Consider the following 24,791-nt stretch of genomic DNA (forward strand, 5'->3'; position numbering starts at 1 on the left):
TGCCACCTTACAGGCACAGCCCTGAGCAGCAGGTCTACATTTTTCTGAACATGTGAGGGTGACAGAGCACTGGAACAGGCTACCTAGATAGGTTGAAAAATCCCCTTCTCCAGAGATACTCAAAACCTGCCTAGATGTGCTCCTGTGCAACCTGCTTTAGGTGAACCTGCTTTAGCAGGGGGGTTGGAAAGGATGATCTCCAGAGGTCGCCTCCAACCCTGACCGTTCTGTGATTCTGTGATTTTAGATCCCACATTCAAAAAGGCTTCAGCAAAGTAAAAACAATAAATGCCAGGAAGTCTGAAACAGATGGAGAGTCAGTAGCAAAAAATACAACAAAGAATGCTCCAGAAAGGTGACACAATGAAGAAAGGCTGTTATACCCGCTATTGTTTATAATATGGAGGGAAGATGGAAAGGTAGTGATGGAGAAGTAAAGGCGACAACTAAGAGAATGAAAGGCAGATAGGGAGAAGGAAAGTATTAAAGGAAGTGCTGATTTGTGGACAGAATTTACTCATCTAAGCGGCAAATATAAATGCTATGCTTGGAAGTACCCGTAACCAGCAATGCAAAGCATTTTCTCTGTAATGCGTGCATTTGGTGAGCTCTCTGGATTATGCTGTAGTGGCCTGCCATAACTTTCTTACACATAACTGAGTGTATGTTTAACTGCAACAGTTTTATGAGGGTAGCAAGTCAGATGGACTACAGCCCCTCTGCAAACCAAGCCTCTTAGAGTTCTCAGCAGATATTACTTGTGCTAAGTCTTAGAGATTAAATACATCTCTGTTTGGTTTTATATGGCCGAAAATGCTGAAAATACTTGTTAATAGGCTACCTCTGCGTGTCTCTGTCATTTTTATGTGGTCTTATAATGGTAACCCCAGTGAAAATGGGCTCCTTGACTGAGCAGGGCACAGTGCAAAGTGATCGGAAAGGTCATTCTCAAAGCAGAAGAACTAACACGGCTCAGAGTGCAGGTAAGAAAAAATAAACTTCTATTTTAAAAAAAAAAACCATAAAGTGACTAGTGATTACTTTGCTGCATTATCATCTTTCTGCCTTTTAGAAAGATGTTACCAGATGAAGACAGGAATAGATTATGTAGCAGAATTGAATGTTTTAAGAAGACATAATTTCTTAATTGAAATTGTCCAGTAAGAAGGATTGCTGTGAATTAAGGCATAATAGCAGAGCTGCATGACTTTTGTATGAATAAAGAAGCTGCTCACAGCTTTTTTTTGTCAAAAGGATTACTGAATTGAAAATTATTGGTGAAGCTGTCATTTTTTTTATGGAGTGTGTCTCCTTTCACAGGAGCACTCTGTTTCTGTTGCTAGAAGCCTAAGCAGTCTCAGCCACTTCTTCTCCTGGTTTCTGAGTAATATGTGATTTATATTTTAGCTTTCTTGATGAAAAGTCAACATTTTTCTTTCTGCTTTTCTCTTCATTGCCCTTCCCCATCCTCTGCCTCAGAAAGACAAATCAGAGAAATAAAACAGCTACAGAATATAGCCTCGCAGTACCTCTGAATGGACAATGTGCTTCAGCAATGACCGAGAGCTCCTTTGAAACCAACAATGAAAGCATCTTTTCTGTCCAGCAGCACAAGGCTCACAGGGGCAAGAGACTTTAATGACACCATTATCTTTCAGGCAATTAGGACTCACTGGCACAAACCAGTATTGGTACAGGCGCTGTTTTGATTACACTGCAATAGCTTAGTGATGTGCAGACTGCTGAGACTTAGCAACTTCATAAATCGCTTTTAATCTCAAACCATCACGGATAGAAATGTATTAACACAGACATAATCGGAATTCAGATGCATATTTTATCTTTTAAAAACATATGCCTGGGAACAGAGGTCTCCCCTCCTCGCGTCCTGTCCCCACATAGATGAGCTATGTAACACTTATTCTCCTACTTCTCTTCTAAAATGCTTGCAAATATGGGTTTTAGCCTGCCAGCTGCGTGTGTGTTTGTTGTGCATTGTGGATTATATTTTAATGTCCTACCCTAAGCCTCTTATGCTCAAATGAATGTTCATTTAACTGTGCGTTCAGGCTGGTTTATAAGGTAGAGGGTCAGCCAGCTTATTCCCTGGCTTCTCTGCGAGGGCACTCTCCAAGAATTTTAATGGAGCCTTCAAAAGCCTCCTATTACACAAGGTGTCCATAATGGAGAGTCCTCCTGCCTCTGAAAGTTCTCTCTTGTTGCTAGACACAATGAAATGCTAGCCATAATCTCTGCAGAGAGCGCCCGGATTTTTTCGTGTCACAGCATGTAGCTGGGATGCAAAGCACGGCTCCCTCTGCCACAACCAGGGGGATTCATTTCATTAGTTCAGAAAGCTGTTTCAGAGGGAAGGGAGGTTATGTAGGTCACCAATTCATCCCTGCTGCCTTGCAAAAAGAATTCATTATGAAATTTCACTTTAATTAATGCAACACACGGGCTCTTAATAGTACTTCATCAGGACATCTGGTAAAAGCACATTAGCTACAGTTTAATGTTAAGACATAATTGAACAGAACTCCTGTTGGAGCTTGGCCTTTGCAACGTGTTTCACTTCTGCCTCTCCAGCAGGCTAGTGATTAAAGGAATCGTGGGACTCCTTCATCAGAAGGTGACAGAGCCTGATCCAAAGCCTGTTCAACTTAACAGAAAGGCTCTGGTTAACCTTCATGGGCTCTGAAATGGGTCTCCAACAAATCCGACATCCATCCTATATTTACATACCAGGTACTACTGGGACTGCTGCTGATCTATGATCCTGAATATGACGTAACAACTCTAGTATTTAGTTCCAGTTGTGTTTGAAAGGCCACAATCAAAAGGTCTTTGTAAACCATTTTCTTTTGGCTTAACTTGGAGCTTTTTCCTGTTCTAATTTTATCTCTGCATATTTGTGTATTTTAATACTTATTTGACTGTCTGCCCAAATTAATGTCAGCACAGCAGCTTTCTAAACTGCCGTGTTAAGTATTCAAATCCAAATGGGATTTTTTTCTGCCTTTTGTTTTACAATGATCTCCTGGAGTATAAATGGAAATTCTCAAAAGATTTTCGTTACTCAGTAAGTACTAGGTCATGATTATTTAAGTCTAACTAACACGCTAAAGAGCCTTTGGAAGATTAATATATTTAGAAAAAGTTTGTGAACTGTTTGAAATCTTCTGTTTGTTTTGAGGCTGCCACCTCCACTTCTCTTTTTCTTTTTTTTTTTTTTGGGTGACTGTTTGAATAGCCAATAACAGTAATAATAAAAAACATCCACCAGTAATGCAGATTGCTTAGTTTCCCTTTTACACTCTCCTCCTTTGGCAATTTTTTCACCAGTGGTTTGGGGGAATTTTTATTCCCAGCCTTTGCTGAGAAGAGACACAAAGGAGTAATGTGTTAGAGAAGCTTTTTCTGCTGTTTAGTTGTTCCTTGGGTTATTTTCTGCCTTAGGAGGAAAGTGAAGGGGACAGGGGTGTATGTAAGTGTAGCATGGCCTCATGAAAAACCCCAGCAGGTTCCCAGTGACATCCAGCATCCAGCAGTCCTCCTGGCAGTGCCTGCCCTGCACATGCTGAAAGGCGTCTCAAGGGCATATAGACCTCCCCAGTCACACCAGACGCTGTACGGTTGGCTGTGTCCGAAAGACCCCACACCACTCACCCATCTACTTTTGCTGTTGTCACAATGGGCAGGTGGGACTGATGGAGACCGCTGGGGACAAGGCCAGTCCACACAGCATGAGAGGCCATCTCTCCTTACAGATGCTCTCCTAGGGTTCTGCCTCTCTATAAAACAGATAATTCTGATATGAGGTGAAAACACAGACAAATTGTTCCTGTCCTTAACTGCTTGATGCAGGGGATTCATTTCTGACAAACAGTCAAATTTCCCCAAAGAGATGCTAAGACCCTCTTAGTGATACAGGTTGGCAGTGAATTTGATCTTGTCCTTCAACCTGCTCTGTGCAGTAGACACAAACCCAAGCCCCTACCACCAAGTTCAAGGCACCAGCCTCTCTCCAGGAAGGAGCACCAGCTCTGTCGCCTCTTTACAGAGCTTGTGGTAAAAAGCTGTGGCTGAGAAGAGGCAGCAGGGCAGTAAAAGATGCTGCGCTGTAGACAAACTGGCTCTCCAGGGATTTTTCAATGCTACAAGTCCCACGCTGGTCACAATAAGAGGAATCCCAGCTGAGACAGTTTATAGGGGTGAATAAGGCTGCAGTTTGGCATTACTTGGCAATAAAACATAAGAAACACGTAGGCAACCTTCCTGCCTGTAGTGTTGATCAGGCTGATACTATCACCGGTCCAAGAAGAAGGAATTCATTCAGCACAAGCATCAGTATCATTATTCATGTAGCCAGTTTTGAAAATCTCTGGATGCTAAGAGGAACACCCATGCTGGCATTAGATAGTGCCCTTTCAATGTTGTTGCCCGATATTGCCAAAGAACATGTAATTTTAAAAATAAGTGGAAACTTGAAACAGCAACCCAGCTGTGGGCTAATACAGCTTATGCTTGGTGCTCACAGATTAGTTCTCCCAGGGCAGCCCATCGCTGACACAGTCACCAGTACTGAGGACACCATGGGACAAGCAGGATTGAAGCCCTTGTTCTGTAAGAAAGAACAAAGCAGTCTTATAACTAAGTCCAAAGACATTCTAAGAAGAGTAAACTTTTTTTACCCAAATGAAGTAGAATATGTGACCCTTTCCATTTTCATTTGATCTCCATAATGTGATAAGCTGAATCCCAAAATAGGAAGGAGATGGATTGTCTAGGAAAAAAAAATATTGAAAATACTGGGAAATACAATATGCTACTTCGGGAAGCAGCCTGTATCTAGTGGCATTTACAGTTTGTATTGGGGACTGGACTTCTCAAGACAGCCGGCTTTAGGCCTCTTCTTTCAGCATTTAATGTTTATCTTCAGTTAAGTCTATGTTAATTATACTTTCTCAGCTTGAAGCAAATTAAGCATGTGTCCCAGCAGTGCTAGGTGTTTGGGCATCTCACCTTCAGCTCTTTCTTTCTCCATGCTTTAGATCTCTGTTCTTGTTTCTGCAGCCTAGAGAACAAGATCTGCTGCCTCTGAGTGTCCTGACTGCAAAGTGGTTGGATTGATTCATGAATGCCTCAAGATCGTGAAATGGAAAATCGTTAGTGCCACGTCTTTAACAGTAGCAGGTACTGTGAGAATTTTCTCAGAATAATCGTTACGTATTAGACAAAAAAGCACCAAAAATGTAGCAAAGTGCTATCTCTGACTTTAAGTATTTCACGTTTGTGGTGGGACTCTTCTTCCTGGTGAAACACCTTCTGCCAAAGGCTGCCCAAACACCCCTCCCCATCAGCAAGCTAACCTTTCTGGCCAAAAGGCGCTGAAGGAAACAAAGAGACTTCACTAAGCTGAGCAAAAAAATGTGTGAATGAAACTCCGTGACCAGTTCTGTGGGAAACTCAGCAGCAGAAACCAGCCTAATCTCTTGTGAAGGTTTGGAGACCAGGATGAGGACAAGGCAAGGCAGGAAGCTCCCAGGGGAGGGCAGGCAGCACCCTGTCCCCAGCTCACACCATTGTGCTTTGTTCAGCCTCCACAATTGTGTGAGCAGAGCCCAACACATCAGCCTTCACTTCAAATTTCCTGCTTTTTGTCAGCTCGCATCCTGGGAACTGTTGTTTGAAATACAGCTTTCACTACGGAGCTTGGAAAAAAGAACCCTCTGCCCCATAAGCATATGCCCAAGCCTTTCAGTGTGTTCCCAGCACCAGGGCTCCTGCTCTAAGGGGATGTGGGCTATTGAGATGCAAAGAGGCATGCCAAATAGCCTACTGGGTCTTGGGCTTGTTGGGCGCGACTACACCAGTTAGAGGAGCTGCCATCACAGAAGCTTCAGGATAACCACATCTGTCTGCACCAAGTACCAGCTTGTGACTGGTTCAGCTGGGCTTACTTCTCAGCAGAGATTGTCCTAATCACTCTTACCCAGATTTACAGAGGATTTGGCTTTGTAGAACAGGCTCCTACTTCAGAAAGCTCCTTCCCCCTCCTCTTCTCCTGCTCTCTTATTGAGCAAATCCAGGATTTTGGCTGAGTCCCTCGTCTGTGACTCCTGGACCGGATCACATGCCCAGTCTGAGCTCTCAGACGGTGTTGCACATGACCTGGTCTGCAGAAGAGACCTGGGAGAAGGGAAGGAAACCAGAGTAGTAGTAATATGCTGTGGGAAGTCAGACTGCTGTGTTGGGCTTGGCGTTATATTGCTGGTCCCCCAGGATTTCACAAAGGGAGCCCCCAATTCAAAAGAAATAAAAAAAGCTGTGCCAACACTGCCAGAAGGATTAGGGGATTTTGCCTATCTCTACTCCACACCTGTTGCTGCTGGACATCTCCATCACTGTTGTGTGCACTATACCCTGATGCTCACTGACCTGGTGTGTCTCACATGCTGAGTGTGAGCTTTCTTCCCCCAACGACCTCCCTTTATCACTGCACACAGCAGTGCTGCAGCACCCCTGTGTTTCTCCTGCCTCAGGAAGCCTTGGCCTGTCTGGCCTCCTGGCCAGTTAGAGCTTGAGGGATTTTCCACAGTGGTAGGAAAAAAAACCAAACCAGAGCATACCTCTATACTGCTGCTCCTCCTCAGCTCTCCCTGTCACAGAACCTAGCACAGGCAGAGTCATCTCCCTGCTCTGTTCTGCTGCGAACAAGTCCCATGTCATCCCAGAAACTGTGAGATCATCTATGAAATATTTATTCCTCTTGCATGCAAGAGAAAAAGAAGAAAAAAGCCTACATAAAATCGATGGAATCCCTGATAGCCAAATATTGAATTATTTACAGCCTAATTGTGCAAGTGATACTCATGAGATCACTTAGGCTGCAAGATGCAATTAATATATTTGGCAAAATTGGGGACTTCTACTTCAGACTTTGCTTTGATGCATTGGTGAGTCCCTAGAAAACAGGTGAGATCACTTTGCAGAAGAGATAGAAATAGGGACAGGATTTTCTGAGTGCTGCTCTGAAACAGGAAAGGGGTCTCAAACCACCAGATGAGCTAGCTGCTCAGCTATAGCTGCCTGAAGATACGCAGCTGGACCATTTCAGGTGCTTAGGTGAATCTTATTTGCTGTTAGCTGTTGCTCCAGAAGGGCACACATCTCCCTCAGGTGCTGTGTTACAACTGAAAGCCTCGGGCCAACACCCTGGATATCCTGAGGCATCTCAAATGGCATTGGATACATACATGCAAAACACAGAATGAGGCCTATGTGACCACTGCCTGCAGCAGAGCTCCCAGCACAGGGAGCAGTGAACTGGAACTACCACACTCCCTATGCCACAGCATCCTTCCTCTCCTTTTTTTTTACTGTTATGTTTGCTGGTGCACATTTCTTCATACATGCACTAAGGGTCCTCCTTTCTGCCCAATTTACAGCAGGTGGATTGGCCACTGAACCGCAACCCATAGAACGTGGATTCCCCAACACAGAGCTTTTCTACCCAGTCCCAGGGGCACAAGTTGATGTGGCAGTTGTCACATGGGCTTCGCTACTTCTCTAAAGACAAACTTCTCTTAAGCTCTCTCTCTCTTTAGTAAAGACATGTCTGTACCCTGACATCTATGGTAGTGCACAAGTTGTGTCTCTTAAAAGGCTTCTGTATTCCTCATTATATCCTACTCTTAGCAGACCTTTGGAGGGATCACCTCCTTCTTGAGAACAGCAGCACTTAGTGACCATCCCTTGAAATCACTGGAACCGAGCAAGGCTCTGGGCAGCCTGCTTTGGCCTTAGAATGGTAACAAACAATTAAAAAATTCTAAAAAAAATTAAAAATCCTCTCCGTGCCCAATAGTGTTCATTTCTTCTTGAGACAAGACACATCGTGTATCTCTAAAACCCTCAGCCTATCCCAATTCACAAATTCTAGTAGGGCTGTGGGTTTAAAGAGCCAGCCAAAATTAATTATGACTGATTAAGGAACAGAGCAACATACTGTGATGTCCTCTTGCTAAACTGAAACATCTGACCCAAACCAGACAATCCCAGCTCCTTGTTAAGCCCTTGTTTATCTTGTTCACTATCTCTAGCGTTTTTCTGCTGAGCACCATCGTCTGAACATGGTTTACTCAGACGTACCCAGAGTGCCGTTCAGCAGCTTTACCAGCAATAGCACTGGTTTTGGCTGAGACAGCAAAGAAACCAGGTTTGTAGGTAGACCACCACCTTGTAGGGCTGAACAGGTAGCATATTTTGTTTGTTTGTTTTCTTATGAGTTTTTTGTTCCACTTTGAGTTTGCATGCAGAGACCATCATAGCCTCTGCTCATGCCAGAGGAAAATGTACTTATTTTAGCCAGCTACTTTTCCTTCTCTTCCCTCTCAGTCCTCCTTTTCCTTTAATCAGAATCAAAGGTAGACAGACAGACAATTTTGAACAATAAATGCCATACATGTCAAAAGCTGGTGAGAAAAACAAGCTAGTGCCATTATTCCTGCTTTGTAGCCAGAAGGACCTGAGGCAGGAAATAGCAATGTGATTTACCTGATGGCAGTGGTATAGCTGGGATGAGATCCCATGCTGGGGAGGTGAATTACATCTTTACAAAGCCAAAACTTACGAGCTTAAGAATTTTTTTATTTTACAAACGTTATTCAGTGTCTAAAACGAAAAAGGCCACTGGTTATCAAATATAAGTAAATTTGCAAGGTATCAACCCCTCTTCACTTCTCATTTTGTTTGGAAGTGTCTGTCAAAAGCAAGGTAAGGCTATGGCCTGCTCTCCTTTCTGAATTCCTGTTTAGCAGAAGAGGGAGCAGTTTGCTGCGACACAAGTGAATGCAGATTTGCCTGGGGGCTGAAGATGATGTTGGATAATCAGCTCTTTGGAAAATGAGCTCTAAGTGCACCCTTTAGAGGATCCTTCTCTGGACTGTCTCTGACTGTAGCAAAAATCACCTTCCATTGGATGCTCCATAGAAAAAAAATAAGCCACTCACCAGCGTGGTTAGTGCTTTCTGCAGCGTAAGTACCATGAACCAGTGTCATCGTACCATGACCTAGAGACCACCCAGGCCTCTGCGTCCTGCATAAGGCAGGGAAGGTGCTCTCGTCTTGCTAACAGCCCTGAATATGAAGGGCGAGTTAGATAGTAATAGACTTGGTGCCCCTTGACTATTTTGAGCACCCTAGATGTGTTGGAGATGCAATACCTGTTGGAAAATACTCCTTGCTATAAACGAGTTAATGAACATAGAAGAAAATAGGCACGCTTTCCACATTTGCCACTACCTGTCCATATTCAGTCATTAATCTGCCCCTTTCCCTTCCTCCCCGTTTTTCTGCAGTATCCATAACTGAAGAAGCTCAAGAAATAATTGAAATGCTTCAGAAACAGCAGATAATTTCTCACATGCAGTGATCAGTACGCAGAAGATGTGATTCAAGATACACACATGCTGTTTTCAGGCAAGTATTCAGATAAAAATAATAAAGATGAGGGGTTTCAGCAGAATTCAGGTTATTTTTAAGGGGAAGGGCTCTCAGGGCTCCCTGAAAATGCCGTCATCTTCTGTGGGGGATCCCATAGCATTAGGTATGTATAATTTAAAAAAAAATAAGCCAGGCTTAACAGGGATTCTGGCAGGAAAGCGGTAACGGGGGGAACAGCAAATTGAGTTGGTTGCACGCATCGGACACCTTCCAATTTACTAGAGGTTTTCAAGACAGAACAAATGAGATGTCTGCAGGGAGCTCTTCACCACTAGAAGACAGGGGCAAGTCCCAAAAGCCAGGATTTGACCTGGATGGTTTTGGTCACTACAGTTAAGCCAGCCAACAAGGAAACAAATATAGTGGGAGAAATAATACAACAATCTGGAGCCAGATCTCAGTCGACACAGGGTGTTGCAACTTTACTGAAGCATGTGGCCCGCATCCAAGGCAAAAGTCAATGAAAAATATTTCTTCCCAATATCCACCTCCTTCATCCAGCCCCAGCATCTGTCATCACACGAAAGGGGACGGAGGCAGTGGAGCCAGTGTTTCAGTAGGCAGCTTGCTGAGCCAGCCACAGACATTTGCCATCTTCTTGCTGTGATGAAGACTGGACAAATTAAGAAAATGTTTTCATTAGCAGCACTCACCTGAAAATAAACAGCAGCCAACTCCCATTTCACAAGGTGGCCAGGCAAAGAGTCAAGAAATGAAATCCAGCGGCAAATGGATTGCAAATATAAACAATTAAGTCCGTGATGATCCACCATTTTGAATGGCTCTTCAACAGCCAATACCATGATTTTCTGTGCTCAGACACACACATCTCAGGCATTCACACTCTGCCAATATTTTAAGTCATGCCCATGAAGCACATTTGAATGGGATTCAAGCTGATGAAAAGCAAGTTGCTACTTTTAAAGAGTTTTGGTGACTTTATGAACAGAGCTGATGGCTTCAGCCCAGCAGATGACACACCTAAATTAAAAAAAAAAAAAATGCCCCTGTGATTCTTAGTACCAACAAAGGTGTGAGAGAAAGTGGCCCCTCCAGGATGTGCACAACTGGTGCCACAGACGATGGCTGAATGGCTGCAGGTCTTTTGCCTCGCCCTTTCATAAGGCATAAAGATATTGAGTCTCCATGGTTTTCAGGGAGACATTTTAGATATACTAAGCTTATGAACAGATACGTCCCACTTGTGTAAATTTCAAAACACCTCTTCCTTACAAGTCACTGACTCTCAGCGAAGGGGGGTGAGGGAGAAATGAAGAACACTGAGCCAAAGCCTATAAACAGATTGGTTTTGTGTGTCCAAGATGAGCCTGGGAAAAGCAAAACAATTCATCTCCCCAAGAGTGGTTTTGCAGGGAAAGGTTAAGGAATAATAAAGAGGGATTCAGATCACACCACTTTACACACATTTATGAGGGAGAAATTCAACACCCAGATAACAAATTCAGTTTATATTTTACTTCCTCTCTTTTCTTTCCCCCCTTAAAGATGACATACCCTTGCATTTGTAAATTACTTTAATTTAAATACTTTCAGGTTAACAAAATGTCTTAACTTTGACATGCCCCAAATTACAAAACAGAAACAAAAGCTCTTGACAAAGGCTAAGAAAAAAAAAAATTAATCCAAGCCCAAGCCTCCTTTCCTAAGCTGGAGTTTATGGTCTGTGAGCTGGCTGCCCTCCAGAGTCTGACACAATGTCTGGAGCACCCAGAGCAGCTGGAATTCATTTTCTTCCTCCACATCTATGCACTTTCATATGAAGTCGTGTTTTGGCACTGCTGCGTAAGAGAGAGTTCAGTGCAAAAAATCTAACCCCGGCCGTGTTTCTTTGCAACCCAACACTTGCTGAGCAAACAACGAAAAAGGAGAAGAGGACAAAACGAAAAAAAAATTAGAGAAAGAAAAGCCCTTTCTCTTCCCCCACACATACACAGACAACTGTACCAAACAGGGGGGTATTCATGGTTGTTCAGAAATAGGTCACAAGGAGAAATGTTAGCAGATAAAACCAACACGTTTTTTTCTTTTTTTTTTTTTTTTAAATAAACACCGTGGAGGCCCCTGGAAGGTGCTGGGGATGTTCGAGAGTTGAGGTCCTGTTGATCCTTTCCACCTCCCGTTTGCACAGCTCCCACGCTGGCCCCAGCAGACATCTCCCCTCCAGGGGTGGTCCTGACCCCATTGAGATGCCTTCTCTGCGCCCAAGCCGTGGGGGGGGAGCCCCTGGGGGTGGCAAGGCCGCATGGGCATCACGCTGCTGCCCCTCGCCTGGGTTGGCAGTGGGTCAAGGGTGGGGGAAAGAAGGCGTCCAAGGCACTCCCAGGCAGTCCTGTCACAAAATCACACACTGGAGTTTGTGGGAGCCCGTGGCTCTGTCCCCTCGCCATTTGGTCTTTTTCTTCTTCTTCTGGCTTTTCTCTGGGATCTGTTGCCTATTTTGGGAGACAGACAAGAAAATAAGCTGATGAGACACAAAGCTGGGTTGGACGTCAGCATCCAGAGCGCCGGGCAGCCAGCAGAATGGCATCTTGACATACATATGCATCTTTGTATATCTATCTCCATATACACTTCCACCACCACGTGGCTTTTCATGCCGCACAGCTAATGGGACAACCACGTGTATTTTCAAGGAAGGAGGAAAGAAGCCATAAGCAAATATTAAGGCTAACTGCATGGATGTATGTCATGCCAGGGCGCTATGCCTCCAGCTGTCCTGGGTGAACTGCTGCCTCCTCCCCTGTCGGGGGACTGCTCTGGAAAACAGGGCTGCTTTAAGCAATACAATGTCATCCATCACACTGCTGCTAATGCTCATTAAGGAAGAGAATGAAAGAGAGTGCACAGAGAAATAACATCTCCTGGAAAGGTTTGCTTTCAGCCAGCTTTGCCTTTAGCTGGCTGCAGTGCTGTGGACCTGGTTACAGAGAAGGGTTTGAAAAGAATAATGAGAAACCAGAGTCTGCTGCCGATGGGGTGGCTTTGCACTGTACCTGTTTGCAGCTGCCACTCAGCTATCCCAGCAGTGCAAACTCAATAGAAGGCAGCTTTGTAGTTCAAACACCTGATAGGCATCCTGTAGACGTAGATCTTATTACAAGATAAACCATAAGAACACTAGCAGCTTCTGTAGATTCAAATAGCGTCTAAATAGCCAGCCTGAGAGTATGAATTGTTCAAACTGAGCCTCTTTGCTATTTTATATGCCAGGGCAGTAAACTGAGCCTTTAGACCAACTTACCCAGACCAGGACGAGACATAGCTGGGGGACAAATCATCGTGGCTTTAGCTGATGTTTTTCTTACAACCTCAGCTCCCAAATGCTTACAACCACCTGAAAAACTCAGCTTTACCTTTTTTTTTTTTTTTTTTCTCAGAGAATGAAGGCTGGAGGCATGAAAAACATAAAACTTTAAAGCTCAAAATTAGAAAGCGGAAATAAAAAAATACTTTAAAGTTAATTTGGATAAACCCTAAGCGGCCACAGGCTGTTCACAGTGTTCTGGAACTGTTTTACAGATCCAGAAAACCAAATCCCGCCCCTGCTCAGGATTTCTGCTGTGACAGTTCTTATGTATGCACTGCTGCAGTATAAAAGGGATAGCAGGAAATTTAAAGGATCTGTGAGGAGGGCCTCAATCACCCCAATCCTTTCTGGATTACTTCCAGACAACAGTTTCTTGCATGAAGTTAAAACAAACTGGGAATCAGCCAAGTGCAAGGAGTACAAACAGTGCCAACCCTGAATGAGCGTCTTCACCCTGCAAACTCATGAGGGCTTTGAGGAGCCTCTGCATTTGTAAAGCACTCCAGGAACAACATAGTAGAGAGCTGTAAATTTACATTCTATTTGGAAAAGCTCACTTATAAAAACGAAAAGCAATATTCGACGGGTAATGCCATCCTATGGCTGTGGACAGTTTGCAATGTCCAAAGACCAAGCAAAGCTGCTTTGTGGCAAATGAGCAGCTAGATCCCACAGCACCTCTCTGCTCTCTGACTTCGCCTGAGTTCCAGTTTATGTGAACATCTCTGGTATCCTTGACGGCACAGAGAGTTTCACCTGCCAGACAATGACTTTCACGGTGACTATTCAGTGAACTGACACGCATCACCTGTTTTTGAGGTTACGCAGTGCATTTTCAGGGCTTGAATTTAGTGATGTCTAATTACAATGTTTCTTCCAGCATGTGTGGAGACATATTATGTAGAGAAAGCAAACAGAGCCTCACCCTCTTATTTTGGCAATGTGGGGTTTTTTTTCCCTCAGAGTAGAAGAGATGGTGGTAAGAACTCACTGTGACACAAAACTAGTATCTAGCCAGCTAACGCTGAGCTACAGAACAGTTGGGAAATAGCTTGGGACATTTCCAAATCAGCTCTGTAGTTCTGCAAAGGCTTTCTGCTCTCTGCTTTTGAGACATGTGGGAAGAGTGGGTAGTACCATCTGCTTTTGATGGAGGCTGACTTGAGGCTTTGCTAAGATATTCACAAGTACAGATACGCTGTGAATAAATGCCTCATGGTTTCATTGCTGAGAGATGCACTTTGACTACCTGGTAGGGAGGAGCATGATTTCAGCTCAGCACCCTCCCCAAACATGAAAAACAAGGGCCCAGAAAAATCTGGCAAACAACCGGTACCAGAAAAACAAATCCTCTCAGAGAGATTTGAGGTTATCAGCCGAGACGCCAAGATGTGCGTGCAGCTCTTTTCCTGCAGGGCAGCGGGGATTTTGGAAGGCAGTCCCTCCCTGCCAGCACTGGCAGCAGGGGTTCGCCTGGAGAGCGGGCATTTGCCAAAGCGAGCAAAGGCAGCCCATGCCGAGACCGGGAACAAACTTCTGCAGTCTGAGGAGGAAACCTGTGGCTTAGCCATTAGATCATGCTGTTTCTCATACAAAGTGGCTTATTTTTTTCCATTTAGTGAGCAGAAAATATCAGAAGTCACTTCCAACATTAGAATTTTGTAGATTTTTTTTTTGTCAATCCTTTTAAACCTCTGGCAATGTGAGACCCTGAGAAGACAAAGCTATGAAACCCCAAATTACTGGTCCAAAGCTTTCAACACCAGCCTTTTAAAGTTGATCATTATAGTAGATTTTGCACTGTTCATTGAATAACATATTTTCGTCATGGCCACAGCTAGTTCTCAACTCAGCCTGCCTAGCACTGGTGTCCTACAAGGAAAACTAGGTGCTAGTAACAACACTGCACAGACACAGGACGAAAAAGTTTAATAAACCCCAGAAATCCCTCACCCAAACCCCTTGGCCCCTGCTCCCCAAAAGCCGGCTATTGGCTCTCTGGGCCAGGACTGTCCACGGGCAGTAGGCAGGTGAAGAGTTTGCAGCTTACCTTATTACCCTCACAAGATCATGGAAGGCCTTGTCAACATTTAGAGGTGGGTCCTTAGCGCTTGTTTCTATATAGGGAATCTGGAGGAGAGAATTGTATCACAAAAAAGATTGTTAACAGCCTACCTATTGGTAGCAAACACATTTCAAAATTAAAAACTCTAAAGGCTGGAGAAATTGGGTGCCTATGAGACCAGGGAAACACAAGTAAACAAACTGTTGTCATGACACTGCTATCAACACCTTCATACTCATAGCAAGGTCAGCAAATGCTTAGAAAAAGTCTGGAATAAGCACCAGGCAAACCAGCTACTATCAGAGCTATAGGTTTGGGGAAGAATAATCATAGACTTTACGTTGTCAGATGTTCTTTCCCCCTAAGTTGTGTTTGCAGACATGAAAATAGCAGAAGGTTGTTGAAAGATGAGCAGTTGCCAAAAAATTCTTGCTTGCCACATTTTATTAGGACTACTGCATGAATATTTCATGACTACAATTCCCCTTCAGTGTAAAACGATCTTCTCCTGCAAAGTCTGACTGCCAGATGGGGCCTCCTAGAGTGCTTGTCCACTGTGCTGGCAGATTTATAAAATTGCCTCTGATAAGGTATTTTTATATAAGCCCTTTTCCAAAGTGTGCATGTATGGGTGGGTGCAACATGTTGTGTTGCAGTTTAGGTGTCCTGTCTCCTACAGAAATAAGCTTCCTGTGGGAGGGAGTGAACCTGCGCGGTTCAACTCCCATCATGGCTTGTTCAGAATCACTGCAGTTTGTTGTTTAGACACAGCAAGCTTCCACGAGGTCTCAGGCTTTTTTGCCTTTACCTTTCCATTCAGTTCCTCCTACAGGAGTTGTCGTCTACCTCTGGGTCTTCAGGACTGCTGGCGCTTAGAGGTGATCAGTGGAGTACTGTGTAATCTAAACCCATCCAAGACTGACTTCTTGGGCTAAACTATGGCATGAATAATGTAGAGCTAAGATGGTGGGCCAGATTTAGATAGGCTTAACAACCCTGTAACTTCATTATCTTTAACAAACTCACTTCATATGGACTCTTTTGTATACTTCTGACTCGCTCCGCTTTTTCATCACGGGAGTGTACACCTTCTTCTCACATTTTGAACACTTCATGTTTCTCACCACTTGCAGACACCTTGTACACATGGCTTCATGATGGCCACAGCTTTGCTACAGCCTGGCACACAGCAGAAGTCCTAGTTTTAATGATGGACTGGCCCTACTGAAAGGAAAATGCATAGCTACTACTTTGTAGTAGTCAAAAACATAATTGTAAATTTTTGATTGATGGAGAAATACTTTAATTTAGCTCCATATAAGCAGAGAATTCAGTTCTGAATGCCTGTAATATGACTTAACCAATTAAACAATCCCACAAACTTACATTATGTTTTGTTGCCATTTCTCTTCCCTGTTCTCTTGTGATTTTCCGTAAATGCATTAAATCAACTTTGTTCGCCACCAGAATCATTGGAAACGACTCTCTGGAAAAAGTCAAAACCATCACCCAATTATTAGGAGACTACAGTAAAAAATGCTGAGCATGTGTCGCTTCCTGATGCTGACATTATCTAACATTTTCAGCTACAGACATACTACATACGTGTAAAGAAATATAAAGACCAAATGAACACACATCACCCCTAGACTGTGCTACACATATGTTCAGACTGTAAAAATTTACTTAACAAGTTGCATGCATCCACGCATTCATTCTGATTTGCAGGCACTTCAGGAACTTAGTGTTTTTGCAATGCCTGACAATAGCTAAGACTGAAGATCCCACTTGGTGAAGAAAGAACTACAGAATTTGTCAGGAAATTAACTGAGATATCGAGACAGATCTTAAAGAGGAGATGGGGGCTCTTTTGTAACAGTTAAGGCATCTCAGTAACTGTGTATCTTGGCAGCTGCTGGTCATTGCGAGGCGACAAGGTATGGTGGAGGAACTGGTGTCAGTTCATCTCCTGGTAATCCTCTGAGGGCAATCATAGGGGAAGAAAAGATGGACTCTGGGAGCTGGTGCTTATAGGTGCATCGAATGGGAGAGAAAATAACTGGGGGTAAAGATCCCCATCAGCTGTGACCCCAAAACGAACTGAAAGACTGGCAGTGGTAGCTGGAAGGAGCCTGGATTGAACCAGTCTTGCCAATCTTCCAGATGCTATCACCCGCCATCTCCTGCTCCTAACCCCAGAGCAAAAACCTAATGGACAACCATACTTTTGTACCAAAACCATCTACTTCTCTAATAATATTCCATATTTCTTTAACTTTACCAGGCATGTAGGAGACTCTCTTCAGCAACTGCTTGAAAGAGACCCATCTATCCACAGCATGTCCAATGTAAGGCTCTCCTGACAAGGTGTGTAAGTCAGCTTCTGCCCCAGTAGAAAACCTCATAGCTCCAGGGATTATAACAAGCCAGCCAGCTCATGTCACAGGAGGTCCTAGCAGTGCAGCTGCTTCCCACGCCACCCCATCTCCCACATGGCAGCCTCTCCTCCAGATATGCGACACAGAGTAAAGTTGTGCAGCAGGGCCTTTATCCACTGCTAGAAAGGAGGCCACTTCTGATAATTGAAAGTTACTGCAGTATTATTTTCTTATATTTAACTTTAAACCTTCCTAAAATGATTCCAGTGTTCTCTGCTATAGCAGAGCTGATTTTATTGGGGGAAGGAACAGCTGGCTGCACTCATTTCTGCATAAAACACTTCCTTGAGTAACTCCGGATTTTAAAACAGAATTTCTGCATAATTTTTCATTGAGACGATAAGGTCTCCATCTTCTCTCTGGCACATTGCCCCATTGTTCTGGCTGGAAAAATACCGTACAGCACTCTGCATTTTAAATGAGTCTTACAGTTATTCATTCTGATAATGTGGCTTTGATTTAATTTTAATACGTGTGCATTGATAGATCTTGACTCTGATCATTCTGGAGCAAAAGACTTGTCTAGATTATTTGATTCCTTCTTTTGGCTTGCAGCACATTGATAAAGAAGGGATTACATTTGGATGGTATCTCATTTGCCTTGTTTACATCACACGTAAAACTCTATGGGGACTTTGTTCCCTGTTGTAAGCCATACAATTGCTAGTTGGACAAAGTGGCTATAGTTAGAAGTTTTACTATAACGAAGGTGAAGGAAAAAAACAGGACAAAGGTTTTGAACAGCTCTGCTAATGCAGCATCCTGCAATTCCTTTGCATTTTAAGTTGCCAAAACTGACTGCTAGCCTGAAAACCAGAGCAATGCTCTGCTCCCAGCTACCTGTGGGTCTGGCAGTATTGTTTCTTTACTTACACTGCTTCTATCACTGCGACTTTCTGAACAAGCTCAGGTTTTGGATGACACATTAAGCTCCTCGCGCTCTGCGCTGTGGTGGTGTTGAGCAGGGAAACAAAAACCACCTCACCAGCCTGTTTCACTTCCTGCTTCTCAAGCACTGCTGCGGTGTTTGCACGGCGTACAGAGGGGTAAAAGTTTCAGTCCAGAGCAAAACAACTAATACTACATCTCATTTTCACAAAGTTAAATTAGACAAAACCAACGCTGGTTTGGGCAGGTTACAAGAAATGCTGCCCTGTCTTCTTCAGCTTTCAGAACAGATTTAATTTGCCTCAAGCTGAGCTGGCAGTGAAGAAAAGACTGTCCTTATCTCGGAGGTGGACTGAGTGACTGACATTTTTCTTCATTTAGATTAAATCAAAAGGGTGGATCTTCCTCTACTCTTCACTCTTGTGGGCTCTGCTTTGGATGCTTTACTGGAAGAGCTGTCAGCTGTGAACCTCACATGATATGAGTCCACCCTTCCTGTGAGGAAGTTATTCAGAGCTGCGAAAGGAAGCCAGCAACAAGGCCCGAACCCTCTGGTGGCTTTTCTTGATGACTTCCATAATTAAAAGCCATTATAAACGGAAAAACTAAGTGTTTCAAAGCTGCAGACATATAAGGGCTTAATTCACACCCCACCCAGTAAGGATGGATACCTCGTCTCTTGAACAGGGATAGGAAAAGGGAGTTATCTCAGAGATAAAACCCTGGCAGCTTCCTCTCTTGCTGTCAGGACACATTTGCTTACCACAAACAAACTCTCAGCACTACCTTCTCCCACGCACGCACAATGAGAGGAATGGACAGCCTCTCTTGCTTTCTCCTGTCACACAATGTGAGGCATTTTCCTCTTCAAGACTATTGTTCACAGCCCGAAATCATGCAGGACCTTCTAAGGTTTGTTTGGCACAAACTAAAGCTGGGAAAAGAAGTATGCTGCCAGAACACACAAAAGGGTTAGGGCTGAATGCCTGCTGACTCCCTGCTGGTGTTCCCAAAGTGCCTTCACAGTCCGCAGAACATCCTTCTCCATCTTCAAAGCCAAACTGGTTACCTTCAACGGTGGTCTGCCACCCCATTCTGGCTGGAGTTTCTCCCTTTCAGGCCCATTCTCACTCCATCATAACACTACTGAACTTTTCCACATTGAAAGCACTACATGCTTATAAGAAGTGTTTTGTCCTTTCCCGTTCTTCATATATAGGTCTACAAACCCACACAGAGCATGCAAGGATTTGCCCTGGGACACCCAGGATGTAAAATGTGGGGCAAGATGTGGTACCACCCCCACAGCATGGTGTCCAGAGCAATGGAGTGGGGTCAGGCAGTACCTGGCTCCATGGTACCCACCTGTCCTTGACTCTAAGTATCAGCTGGTGGAACCGGTCCACATGCTCAAAGCTAGCCTTGTCCGTCACCGAGTAGACTATAAGGAAACCATCTCCAGTCCTCATGTACTGCTCCCGCATTGCACTGAATTCCTCTTGGCCCGCAGTATCCAGAACTAGGACAGAAGAGACAAAGGTTGCTAGTTACTGTAAGTACCTGTGGTTGCTGTCACTGCTGTGTATCCTACAAAACCTTTCCACCTCCGCTGAGTTTCTTGCAGCTCTTAAAGGCTGCAAGATTTGATGAAAGCCATTTGGATTTGCAAGGCAGTTTCTTGTTACAAGAAAACCCCACTCCAAGATCGCACTCATTACTATGTGCTTGTGCTGACAGTGGATGGAGGGGAAGAAGACTACACAGATTTGACTTTCCTTTTCCAGTACCAAATACTGACCACCGAACATAGGGAGTTGCTCCTCTGGCATGACATGGCTTAAAGTATTTCACAGCCCTCCATCTTTCCCTATTCCAGCTCTCTCTGTTCCCTGCACTGAAAAAATCCAAGACTGCAAGAGTATGTTAATGTCAGTTCGAATGTCAGAGGCAATCTATAAACTGCATAGTGAAGCAGAGCTGGGAGACAACCCAAAGTAATAGCTACGAATATTTTCCTTTTCTCACAACCTGTATTTCTACAAAATTATGTGCCTTCAGAGCAAGATGGTACAGCCTCGACAAAGTCTCCTTAAATATTTATTCCCAAGTTGTGTGCCGGTACAGAGAAACTAGTTAAAACAGGTGGAAAAGCTTTAAGTGATGACTTGTATATCCTATATAGCAATTGTGTTTCTGCGCACTGACAATGGCTAGATCTATGCTCAAATCCTTTAAAACACTACACTTGTGGCAGCAACCCAGATGCTTTTCCCCAGTAGATCAACCATTTCTCTAATGTGACCATAATTCATCCATCTTCCCTGGAGGTGTTTAAGGAACGGGTGGATGAAGTACTTAGGGACATGGTTTAGGGAGTGTTAGGAACGGTTGGACTCGATGATCCAATGGGTCCTTTCCAACCTTGTGATTCTGTGATTCTGTGATTCTGTGATCACTCTGCCTCGCAGGGGGTTCCATCAGCTACATCACAGGCCACATGCAGAGCAAGCTTCGCCAGCCTTCTGGGTAAACACCACATACCGGTGCACACACGAATGCCGGTTCTTGGGCCCCAGCTTTAGACACTGCCAGGATCTTGACTGGCAGGAGGAGGGTAAAAATGGAGTTCATCAGTTTAGGTTAAGCCAGTACAAATATGGTGTGAGCTCAAAATGCATCGGCCGGCTATTCAGAAGTAATGGTCCAAATGCATTCTTGTATCCTAGAGGCAAATGCAGGACCTTCATGACTGGCAACATTTTCACATTCCAGTCAACCGGGCTGGGTGGGAAAATTGCTTCCACCCCTGTTGTACAGCCACAGCGTTAGCATCTGCTGCCCACAAGCGATGAGGAAAGCCCAGGGCACTGGTGGACACAGATTGTTGCAGAAGCGTACTGCTGACGGAGCAGCAGGGCTTGATACAGGTTCTTCTAGTCTGAGCTGGCCCTCAGTCCTAGCAAGAGGTTCCCTGTAAGGGTAAGTACTCAGGCTGCCCTGACTTCCAGATGGGGCCGGGATAAAGCCCACTCTGCTGCTGGTGTTACTTGCTGAATCAGCATAGGTGGCCGCAGGCAGACATGCTGCATGTCACAGTGTGCCCCATGAGCCAGTTCACTACATGTCTGGAGGGAAGGCAGCTACCCTGGAGGACCTGGAGACCTTACTTGTTGATGGCACCCTTTAAAGCCTTCAGCTCCATTTGTTCGCCTGCCTTAGCTGGTCTTGAATATCTGTTTCCATGAGTCCTTAAGGTGAAAAGAGCTTCTAGGCTCTTGCAGAGACCCTGAAATACAGGCCTGTTTGCCAAGAATCCGGATCTTGCTGGAAAGTCACAGGTGTCTCTTCATAGGCTTTCATCCTAATTCTCCCATCTAAATCTAGGAAACAAAGGTCTCAGCTTAAAGACATCCGGGCTATTCTTAGGAACTGTACAAAAAAAAGGGGAAAAAAAGAAAAAGAAAAAAGAAAGTAGAATAGCAACCCAAAGACACTGCACATGCTGGTGAATTCCTATGCTCTGAGCAGAACTGCTACCATGGAATAAGGCCAGGACCATGTGGCTAGGACGGAAGAGGAAATTAATCTTTTCTACCCGCCCAACCTGTCAGGAGAGGCTGAGCTGCCCTCATCTGACTCTTGTACCAGCTGGACACGGTATCAGGGCAGGGTTGAGCGCTGACAACCAGCACACATACACACAAACACACACTCCCTTCTCCTCTCCAACACACATGTACAGCTTTTGATAGAGTGGGACAGCTTCTTGCAGGAGGCCAGAGATAGGGCAGATGCCTGAGCACAAGCTGAGAGCAGGACGGTGGAGATGGATGTGCCATATCCTGCATAGTAATTTGCTTAGGGAGTTCCCCTTGCTCTGGTGCATTTGCAAACTTCCCAGGAAACACATGACGAGCATTCAGCTCTGCCCTTGTATCCTTCAACCCACGCTTACCTGCTGCCTTTCCAAAGCTTTCCCTCTGCTGCGGGAGGGCAGGGGATGAGCCTGAGGGAGAGCTGTGGGGATTCCCAAGGGACAGCACAGTGCTGAAGCCCTGCCACTCCTACCTCACCTGGATCTTGGCCACAGCATCACACTAAACACAGGCAGAGCTGCTGTGTCAGCAGCTGCTATTTAAAGGGAATGCACTTGCAGCATTCATAGAGAAACAAGCAAGTCCAGGCAGTATTTAAATGGTGCTTTGGAAATGAAAGTAAAAGACATGCAGCAGTTAAGATTAAGGTTAATCTCAGACAGCTTATTCATACAAAGTTAAGCATCATGTGGATGGCCAGAGAAAAGTCCTTGTTTTAACTTTAAATGTGCTCTTCATAAAGACATTGCTCTTACCCTAATGCTTCTTGTGCTACACGAACTGTAAACAATCAGAGAGAAGAGTGCAATCTGGATCCTTCGCAGGCAGGATGGGACCACACTGTGAAAGCATCAGCACCAAAAAAGGGCGAGATGTAAGTGGCTATGCTCCTCCTGTAATCTTATGTCATAAAAGCTTTAAAAATACTCCTATCTACAGAAATAGGAAAGTAGCAAGGAGAAAACCGAGGAAGGGGAAACTGGAAAGATGACTTAACTGGCTTCCCAAAGAAGTGAGGAGATTTAGGATGTTAGCATCTGCCTTCTTTTAAAATCCCTCTTTCTGAAGACAGGATGCCAGAAAACACAGAAATAATCATAAGCAGACAAGAACTGCGAGCTCTCTCCAGCCCTGGTACACTTGAAAACCAGCAGTTGCCTCTTATTGGCAGTTGCCCCACTGGCAGTGCATAAAAGTCAATGTGGAAATAAGGCTGGACCAAAGTACAGTGGGTTTCCCCTACTTCGTTTTTCCAAGAATTGAAATCAAATTCATAGGCTGTGCAGTGTATGGTCAGGGACTTCTGACAGCAAACTTGGTGAAGTTCCCACAAACTTGACTGAAGAAGCAGAAAGAAAAAGCATTGACAAAAGTGTTTGAGTGAAGAGCAAGAAGAGAGAAGCCAAGGAATACGTCTGACATAGGAACAGACGTCCAAAAAGGGCAAAGCCATTTTACAGAGCTATCACGCAATCAGCTGGAGACTAAAATAAGAGCAATTAGGCTGAGGGAGCCCAGTAGGGAGGTCTTTGCTTTGCAGGTAAGAGGTTGCTCAGCAAAGACATGCCTTTTTCCACTTTCCGGGGGATGTGACCCCAACCGTTGTGAGAAATTCCTTGGTAATTGAGTCCCGCCCCCTTAAAGCTCTCCACACCATTTTCATGTGAATCCTGATGCGTTAGGGAAAAGCGCAGCTGCTTAGAGAGCACTTCTGAGCAGACACAGGAGCACAGGAATACACAGGAATTTGTGGCCCAAAACAGTACTTGGTGCTTCCAGGTATTTTATGTAGCAGTTTTGCTGCAAATGACAATGCTCTGAGCACCCACACGGAGACACAAGCATGTAAATCTAAGCCAAAGACAGAGATGTACTATGAAATCTGTCACAGCATTTCTTTTTCTACAGCCTAGGCTGGATTTGGTTCAGATTCAAACACAGCCTTTGAGGACATCAGATCTGGTTATGCAAATATGTTCCTCTTCTCTTTTCATACCTAGGCAGAATTCCCTCCTACATCTTTAACTTTACATTGCTGGGAAGCTCGGTGTATAGATCAACTTATGAGAGTTTCTCCACTCTCCATAGCATTTAAGAGGCCAAAGATGAACAGACAGGCAGGTTAAACCCATTTCCTATCCTTCAGCCCTTGGGTTTCACTGCCCAAATCAGACACAAGTAGCCTGTTCCAAGCAGTGATTGCATATTGCTACAGCTGGTCTTGAACACAGCTCAACTCAGCTCTTGGAATGCCTTGTCCTCCAGCATCCAGAAGAATGGCTGCATATCATGACAGTCAGGGACAGGACACAGCTCAAAAGGTGAGCACACTGTGTATGACTTCATTTTTCCAAGCAGTCTTCAGAGAAATCCCTTTGGCTAGGCATATGCAGCACATGTCCAAGCCTTTAAGGGTGTGGATGAATCAGCAGGCAGACAGGAACCTGGACTGACAGCACTGGGGAGAGGAGCAGTGCTAAGGAGCCTGATTCCAGGCATTTTCAGCTTCTTAATATGAAATACAGAAAAAGTCCCTGGAGCAAAGAGCAGCAGAACTAGGAATATGGCACTGTCAGGGCACCACATGTTACATAGTCAGACTCCTCATGGTGCTTTTTTGTCCGAGTCTTGCTTTCTTCTCAGCACTACAGCTCTGGTAGAGCCACAGAGAAACTCCATCCCCACCTGTCCTGCAGCTTGGTAGCTAAGCTCAATGGAAAATTTAAGCTGAATTGACAAGTTAAACCTAAGAGTCTTAGGCTGAGGAAAGCCACCCCCACAGTCTTTGTCTTCCTTCCATCAGCAATGTGGTAGGAGAGGGAAGTTCCCATCAGACACTGGCTTCAGCTGATGAATTAGTATTCTGGGCACTGAGGAGACAGAGTGCAGGAGCCATGACTTATATTCTGTATTCTCCCACCCCAGCTCACCCTGAAGAGGTATGAGGTGCTCATGCTGTGAGCAAGGTG

General features: G+C 44.5%; 1 protein-coding gene across 6 annotated transcripts in view; it reads right to left on the reverse strand.

The window, feature by feature from the left end:
- Positions 1-8,761: 8,761 nt before the first annotated feature.
- Positions 8,762-24,791, reverse strand: part of MRAS (muscle RAS oncogene homolog) — a 42,992-nt gene continuing 26,962 nt past the window's right edge. For 3 of the 6 annotated variants that reach the window (XM_054069813.1, XM_054069814.1, XM_054069812.1), the window contains 4 exons: positions 19,592-19,745; positions 16,287-16,386; positions 14,886-14,965; positions 8,793-11,960 (listed from right to left, as the gene is read on the reverse strand). In XM_054069813.1, coding sequence (XP_053925788.1) covers positions 11,861-11,960; positions 14,886-14,965; positions 16,287-16,386; positions 19,592-19,745 — 434 coding nt within the window. In that variant the 3' untranslated portion in view covers positions 8,793-11,860. Of the gene's footprint in view, positions 11,961-14,885; positions 14,966-16,286; positions 16,387-19,591; positions 19,746-22,577; positions 22,844-24,791 lie in introns of those variants that run through there. The other 3 variants (XM_054069815.1, XM_054069810.1, XM_054069809.1) reach the window with 3 other exon arrangements.

The sequence above is a fragment of the Cuculus canorus genome, chromosome 6, assembly GCF_017976375.1.
Source record: "Cuculus canorus isolate bCucCan1 chromosome 6, bCucCan1.pri, whole genome shotgun sequence".
Lineage (NCBI taxonomy): Eukaryota > Metazoa > Chordata > Aves > Cuculiformes > Cuculidae > Cuculus > Cuculus canorus.